Source organism: Otolemur garnettii, unplaced genomic scaffold, assembly GCF_000181295.1.
Source record: "Otolemur garnettii isolate 467f Iridium unplaced genomic scaffold, OtoGar3 scaffold00319, whole genome shotgun sequence".
In the NCBI taxonomy this organism is placed as follows: domain Eukaryota; kingdom Metazoa; phylum Chordata; class Mammalia; order Primates; family Galagidae; genus Otolemur; species Otolemur garnettii.
The window spans coordinates 133,488-141,664 of NW_003852714.1; the positions used below are offsets into that span (position 1 = coordinate 133,488).

At 40.5% G+C, this 8,177-nt stretch overlaps 1 protein-coding gene across 3 annotated transcripts; it reads right to left on the minus strand.

Moving 5' to 3' along the window:
* Positions 1-1,760: 1,760 nt before the first annotated feature.
* Positions 1,761-7,121, minus strand: BHLHB9 (basic helix-loop-helix family member b9). 3 transcript variants are annotated; one of them, XM_023509046.1, is made up of 5 exons: positions 7,023-7,121; positions 6,754-6,865; positions 6,265-6,368; positions 5,894-5,971; positions 1,761-5,562 (listed from the first exon to the last, which is right to left on the minus strand). In XM_023509046.1, exon 5 carries the CDS (start codon positions 5,263-5,265, stop codon positions 3,622-3,624), a length of 1,644 nt encoding a protein of 547 aa, XP_023364814.1. In that variant the 5' UTR covers positions 5,266-5,562; positions 5,894-5,971; positions 6,265-6,368; positions 6,754-6,865; positions 7,023-7,121; the 3' UTR covers positions 1,761-3,621. The 3 variants fall into 3 exon arrangements, with proteins under 3 accessions (XP_023364814.1, XP_023364815.1, XP_023364816.1); XM_023509047.1 differs by lacking the exon at positions 6,265-6,368; XM_023509048.1 differs by lacking the exons at positions 6,265-6,368; positions 6,754-6,865.
* Between the last annotated feature and the right edge of the window lie 1,056 nt (positions 7,122-8,177).

An 8,177-nucleotide genomic window follows, 5' to 3' on the forward strand; every position in this document is an offset into this window, starting at 1 on the left:
TTTTTTTTTTTTTTTAATGGCAAAAGATTACACATACTTCACTAAAGATATATGGATAGCAAATATACGTATAAAGATGTTCAACATCTTAGTTATTAAGTAAATGCAAATTAGAACTAAAATGAAATATACAAAAAATTAAAAAGACTAATCATACCAGTGTTAGCAAGAAGGTGGCACAATCAGAACTCTCATGCATTGCTGTACGAATATCATACAACCACTTTGGAAAATGTAAAAATTAAATCTATACCTATCATATGATTCAGCCATTCCACTCTTATGTATTTAAGAGAAATGAAAACATACATCCATAGAAACAATTGTACACAAATGCCCACAGCTATTTTAACTATAATAGCCAAAATGTAAACCACTCAAGTGTCCACCAACAGGTGAATTGACAAATTATGGTAAAGACATATGGAATAATTTGGCAATGAACTATTAATAGACAAATGACATGGATGAATCTCAAATAATTCTGCTGTGTGAAATAAGCCACACCTCTCCCCTTGAAAAGAATACACACTGAATGATTCCATTTATATACAATTACAGAAAATGAATGCAAGGCCAAGTTAGAAGGTAGATCAGTGGTTGCTTAAGGTATGGCCACAGGAGAGACAGGAGGGAGGGATTACCAAGTGGCATTAAGAAGGGTGATGGGTATGTTAACTATTTTGACTGTGACTAGGGTTTTGTTTGTATATCTACATTAAAACTTATAAAATTAAACACAATATGCAGTTTAATGTATGTTAATTTTATCTAAGTAAAGCTACTAAAAGAAAAGCATTTGGTTGATCCATATAATGCTAAATTGGGAAGATAATTAAGAAGAAAGGTATCACAGAGTACTATATTCTATTTTTGCCAAAGACTTTGTGTATATTATATATTAAGAGAATATACAAGAAGACCAAAAATCACTTTATAACAAAGATATTTGTACCAGAATGTTTATTGCAGCCCAATTCATAATTGCTAAGTCATGGAAGAAGCTCAAGTGCCCATCAACCAACGAATGGATTAATAAATTGTGGTATATGTACACCATGGAATATTATGCAGCCTTAATAAAAGATGGAGACTTTACCTCTTTTATGTTTACATGGATGGAGCTGGAGCATATTCTTCTTAGTAAAGTATCTCAAGAATGGAAGGTGTAGAATATAAATGTATTAATAACTAAGAAAATGCTGTGAAGGCTATGTTAACCAGTTTGATGAAAACATTTCAAATTGTATATAAAACTAGCACACTGTACCCCATGATTGCATTAATGTACACAGCTATGATTTAATTAAAAAAAAAGAATGGAAGTATCCAATGTACTCAGCTCTATGAAACCAATATATAACCAACCACACTTCCATATGAAAGCTATATACCAACTATAGCCCAAGATGAAGGGGGAAGTGGAGGTGGAGGGGAGGGAGGATAGGTGGAGAGAGAGTAATTGGTCAGACCATACCTATGGTGCATTTTATAAGGGTACATGTCAAATCTACTAAGTGTAGAATATAAATGTCTTAACACAATAATTTAAAAAGTACAGTGAAGGCTATGTTAACCAGTTTGTTGTATTTCAAATTGTATATAAAACCAGGACATTGTACCCCATAAATGCATTAATGTACACAGCTATGATTTAACAAAAAAAAAATTAAAGAAAAAGAGAATATGCAATGAAAGAATACAATACACCAGTGTTAACACAGGAAAAACATTTAAAGGATTCAAAAATCAAAGGCATATTTTATTAACGTGGAAAAATGTTCACAATATAGTTAGTAGGGGAGCAAGTTACAAACATATTTACAGAATGATCTTGCTTTAATTTCTTAACTGTCTCAAAATATCAAAGTACATAACCCCATATTTTCACAAAGAAGAGACTTTCTCTTTAGTTCAGACCCGGGGTTGTAATTCCTATCACAAGTCTAGAGAACAAAACCATAGCCTGAAAGTTCTGGGAATGCTTTCTGGACCACGTAGGATTTCAGAAACCACTGTCTTACAAGTTGAGATAACAGCCTCTCTCTTAGCTTTCCTGTTTTGGGTTGTTGAAGCTAGAGTTCTCAGTCTGAATTTTTCTTAAGTTTACTCCATACACTTTTATGCAAAAATGAGCCAGGGTGAAAGAAAAAGCCCTTAGGCCTTTCCTGTGGCACATAGGAGAATAAATCATACATGTTACAAATATCAGGGTATGATTTTGCAGGGAGGATAAAACCTACCTTTCTAAACACTGGATATAAAGCAATGTACAGCAAAGTTAAAGCTCTCTGAAAAAAAATACAAATGGATACAAAGGATAACAAATTTCACTTGCAGATGACTCCTAATCTACATCTTATTCATTGAGCAATGTTTTGGGAATCTAGTATTTCCCAGATACTACAGATAAAATCCACACATTCATCTCAGACTTTTCTCCTGACCTCCAGCCAGGTTAGCCAAATGCCTAATGGACACATGCATTTGGAGGAAGTTAAGAACTGCAACACTTGGCAGGGGACATTATCTACCACAAAGTTAAACCATTAAAACCAGTCTCTGAGCATTGAGGAACATCAACTAAAAAGTGAGGGGGGACTGTAAAGTAGGGTAGTGAGACTGGCTTTAGTATCAGGTAAAACAGCTATGCCACCTGCCTGCTATGAGGGGGGAAAAAACTTGTATGCTACAGTGCCAACGAAGTGTTTGGCACAAAACAGACATTCATGAAATGTTTTCTCTCTTCTCTTCTGTGAAATGACTTTGACACAAATGAGAAAGCTTAACAATTTAAGAATTACAAACGTAGTAGCCAAATATTGGAAAAAGGGTAGCTTTAGGTATATAAGAAGTAGAAATTTAAGTGAAGATTGGTGAGCTGTTCCCATCACCCCTATACTGTTAAGGCTTGTCTTAACTTTTGTAGAGTTTTTTTATGTTTATCAATAAACTCTGAATATTCTAAAAAAAAAAAAAAGACCAAACACTACATTTTGTCTGAGATTCTGGGTCATTTCTGTGTTGTTGAATTATTGTCTGGTATATCCAGGATAAGGTGACAACAGTAATTGCTCTTACATGAAATAGCCTATAGCAGCAGTTCTCAACCTGTGGGTCACGACCCACAGGAACTGTATTAAAGGGTCACGGCATTAGGAAGGTTGAGAACCACTGGCCTATAGCAACCCCTGCCTCTTTACATATTCAGAGGGCACATTTGGCAATGAGAATATCTCACCCATGTGTGCACACATGTACATACACTCTTAGATATTATCTTTGTATATATATGCCTTAATTTAAGGATATTTCCTTTTCTGTCATTTGTAAACATAAATGGATCTAAGCAGATACTAATAAACAAATGGGCTTACTTATAATGAAATGGTTCAGTATCTTCTCAAGTAAAATGTTAAAAAGTACCAATCTAGAAAAGATAAAAATTAATTTATGTTTTCAGCTCAAGATGTAATTATTCATTTGATACCCTCAAATGATCTAGCTCAAATAGTGTGCACACTGTAATAACCAAAACATGATGCAAGGCTCTTTGGGAATATACAGCTTGCTAAGAGTTTGAAGATGGTTCAATATGCTCTCTTTTATTTCTGGCTCATTTTACATTGATTTAATAATCCCTTTAACGTCTCGGAAAATGGCCATGAGTGCATTATAATTCAAGTGATCAACAACTACGATTGAGCCCTTTCTGATATGCTCCTTTATGTTAATAAATATGGCCACTGCACTAATAAGATTGGCTTTTGCCTCTTTCTGGTTAAAAATGAGTTTTAATGCTGCCAATGCCTTCATATCGATCATATCTCTGGCTGCAGTTGGATTTTCAGACATATTCAAAAGTACTTTCAAAACAAGATTTCTGGTTTTACAATTTCCCACAGAAATCAAATGGAAAAGCTCTGAAAAGTAACTGGCAACAATGTAGTGATGGACAGACTGAGCAGTCAGTTGCCCTAGTATCTTTAATCCAGATTGCTGTCCAGGTGAATTTAAGGGAAATGACACAGTTTCCTTACACATATGCTTAACATGTAATCCAACCTTATGTTGCCTTTCATCCCCAGAAGGAGGATTCAGAGTAATTACAGTCTTTTTTCTCACATCAAGGGAAGGAAAACTGAGCAAGCTTTCAATAAGTGTCACTATACCTACTTCATTAATAAATTCTTGAGCAAATGGATGAACATTATGGATACCCATTGCAATCTGGGCTATTTTATGAATGAGAGGATCAGTAGTTGACTTAAGTAAGTTAACAAGTTTTTCAAATTCCTCAGAATCCAAGTAGCATTCCATTTTGCAAGGGCAAGCAAATGGCTTAATCCCATTTAGCTCCCTGATCCTGATTTGGCGTCTAATGTCATCTATGGTCTGGATGCAAGGGTCTGAACCAAATGGGCACTCAGGGATAGGCTGTGACAATGAGCGAGTATTCCTAGAAGAGCAGGCTGTTGATGCAGGCAAAGAATGGGCATTTTCCTCAGCTGAAGCTAAAACAAGATATGAAGGAGGCTTTGTCTCACATGAGACCTGGGATCTATATCCTAACACTGCTGGAATTACAGCAGGGGCATTGGGCCAGATAGTTACCTCAGACCAATCCTTAGGTCTATTTTTTTCATTAATTTCATCCACAGGCTGAGGCCTAACTATCCTGTACACAGGTTTAGGATCAAGGTCAAAACTAGTATCATCTCCTTCCCAAAACCAGTTCCCAATAACATTTTCTTCTTCCTCTTCCTCAGCCCCTGACCTAGACTTATGGCTGGCCCCAGCCACAGGCTCCAACTCCTTAGCACAGACCTGAGCAACTGAATTATCTTTGCCTTCATTCTTAGCACTGGAACAATTACTAGCCTCTTCTCCAGTCCAGAACCAGGAATTGATACTGGCCTCTTCCCCACACCAGAACCAGGAATCAATACAAATCTCATTTTTACATGTGGAGCTGGTAGCCTCATTCTCAACCTTGGGACTTAAATCTGCCATGGCTTTGACGAGCGTCTTAGGCTCTGACAAGGCTCTTCCCTTCACCTCAGCAACAACCTTGTTCTTAGGCACTGCTTTTGTATCTGTCACTGACTCTGACTTAGATGCTGATTTGGCTTTTGCTTTGACCCGAGTCTTGGCTACAGGCCTGACTACAGGAGTAGCCTCCTTCTCTGTTGCAGCTTTTGCCTGTACGCAAGCCTTCTTTTCAGTTTTAGCCTGGGTTCTACTCTTATTCTTAGCCCCAGTCATGGTTGAAGCTCGATTATACAGCCCTGTACAGTCTTGGCCTCAGTTATCAATGTGCCCCAGGTTGATGTCTTAAAATTCTCCCACTGGGTCAGGGCTAAATTTGGTAGCACAAGTAAGAGTCAGTTTTCAGTATAGCAGTCACACAGTCCCCTTTCCAAACACAAAAGTCTCTGTCAATGATATAGACAGAGTGTAGAGGCAGGCTCAGGATGTGGAAGATGATGGTTCCAAAATGCAGACCTGTTGAAGGTAATGATCTTCTGCCAATCCAAAGCCACCACAGCCTTGAAGATGGACCTAACGTAGAAGAAAAAAATGGAGGCTTTGAGTCACCTATAACTGTGCTTCTCTATGTAGATAGCCATACAAAAGGACATAAGAGAAGAGAAATGGACGGTGTGGTAGAAGTGAATTAGTAGAAAATTCTACCTCCTTTTGTCTCTCGCACACTTCCAGTATTTTGCACAGATACTACCGTTCTTTTCTCTGCATCAAATAGGAACAAGGATGGTAGGTAAACTTGCTGAGAGTACGAGAGGCTAAGGAGTGGTTGGCCCCGTTGGACCCATGCTGATATATACCGCTAGACCTTGTATTATAGATTTTGCCAGACAGGTCGCATACCAACCTGCACTGATAAGGCACGATTTTTTTCTCCTTCCTTGCTTTCAGTGTTGATTAGCCTATAGTCGACCTGTATGCAGACCTATGGACAAAAATACAGGTAGGATTGAAATTTTGAGTATTTGGTAGACAGATATATACTCCAAACTCTAAACCCAATACTTGCATTTCAAAATCTAAAGTTTTAGTTATGTAATACTCTGGCCCTCTTGGTCCTCATTACTTCCCTCCTCCCTCAGTATCTACCAATTACTCTGTAGGCACAATTCTGGCTCATCTCACCCTCATTAACTGCACATGTGTGAACACAGAGGTGTCTATAAAACTGTAAGACATTGGATCCAAGATGTGATCTTGCCAACAGCCACCCCTTACCTCCAATCGACAGGACTGTTATGCTCACACCCACTTGGATCCAAATGTAGAGTTTTTGTTCTCTTTCTTAATTAACTTCCAAATGAACAGCTATCTATAGATCTCTACAGAAATATAGAAAGGAATGGATTTATAAATAAAGGCAAAAAAAAGAAAACGGAAGAGACCAAGATGACCTAACACCCATGACAAGGATTATAACACATTTTTGTACATTCAAAGCCACATTAAATGTTTTCCATCTGTCTACTCCTCCTCAGTAATTCCCTAGCCATCCTCCCAAGATTTGCAACCTGATTACACCCCCTTCCAATTCTGAAGCCAATAATTTTCCCAGCAGAGGCCACATCTCTTTCCATGAATAAAAATATGAGGCACTGGAAGAGATAGTGGAACACAGGCAACTGTATTTAGAAAGTGGGCAGGGAAGCTACTAGGGACGATTGCTTCAATATCACCTTTGCATGCTTCCTCCCCTCCCATGCATACCTAGATGTTCCTTATTGACCACCTATGCCAGTCTGCCCATACTGACGGAGTCCTCAGAAGATTCTATCCTCCCCACCAAAGAAGACTCTTCTAGCTGGAGAAGAGTCCCATCCTACATTAAGAAGGAAAAGTACTCATCAAAACAAGACAATATACTGACATCAGGTTAATGGACACATTCTTGAATTCAAATTCTAATACCTCCTTTTGGAGAATCAGGAACTATACAAATGGAGCCTCCCAACTTTCACAGCTCCTCAGACACTCACCGTCAGAAATATCATGAATTCTTCTGCGGGACTGTTTTCCAAAATGACAGGGGCTGAGAGGGGTGTCTGCAGTTGGAGATGGATTTCTAGAATCAGAAATTAAAATTAAAATTAAAAAGGCAGATTAATTTCAAGTTATAAATTGACCCTTTCAGAAAGATTTCCTCTCTACTCTGAACCCCTATTCCCACAGGTCAACAATTTATTTAAGGTGGATGGGCATGCTGAATGAGAAGGGTGGATTAATATTTATGTACACGGACCCAGGCATGTTGTGAAATTCGACCAACTGCTCATCCTGCCCGTTTGTTTGCACTAAAACGGGTGTGGAACTCTAAATAGTAAAGGCAAGAAAACAGTGTTGTATGGAAAGGCAAATGAATATTTCCTTTTGGTATCTTCATAATCACTCACAGTTCCACATGTGTAGAATCAACTAAAACTACCATGCACACAGGAGACTTTGACTTCAACCTGGAACCTGTGAGAAGGGACAGCACCCCGGACACGGGGCCCAACGGGCGCCTTACCGGAATTAGGCCCCAGAGTAGTAAACACCACCCACCGCCCGCCAGCTGGGCAAAGGCCTCTACACAGTCCCTGTCCCCAGCGGCCTCCCCGGCCGCCCCTCAGCCCGCCTCCCGCTCCGCCATTTCTCCCGCAGCAGCCTCCCCCTCAAAGCCCTGTCCGCGAGGTTCGCCTCTAGACTACCTGACGGTGCCTCTCTGGCCACCCCCTCCGCCCTTGGCCTGGCCTGACCCGCGCTGGCCGTCTCCCCCTCGTCTCCAGGGGTCCCGGGCACCGCACACCTTTCTCGGGGACAGGCTCCGACCGAGTCGCCGCCTCCTTGCCAGGGTCTGGGGTACAAGCTGCCAGCTGGTCAACAGAGGGGAACCACCCACGCACCCCCAACACCCCCACTTGCCTTCCCAGGCTCAGGGCCCAGGTCGTCGGCCTCCCCTCCTCTCCTCTCCTCTCCTCTGCTGGATCTCTGCTCTGCTCTGGCTGCTCACTCGCCCGGATTCCCACCGCCTTCCGTGCGATCAGAATTGCAAAGAGGCGGCCCGCCCCCCACGCCCGCCGCTGCAGCAAACTGGGCAGGGGCTACGCAGGATGCGGCAAGAACCGCTCGCCTCGAGGGTGTCGGGAAGGGGG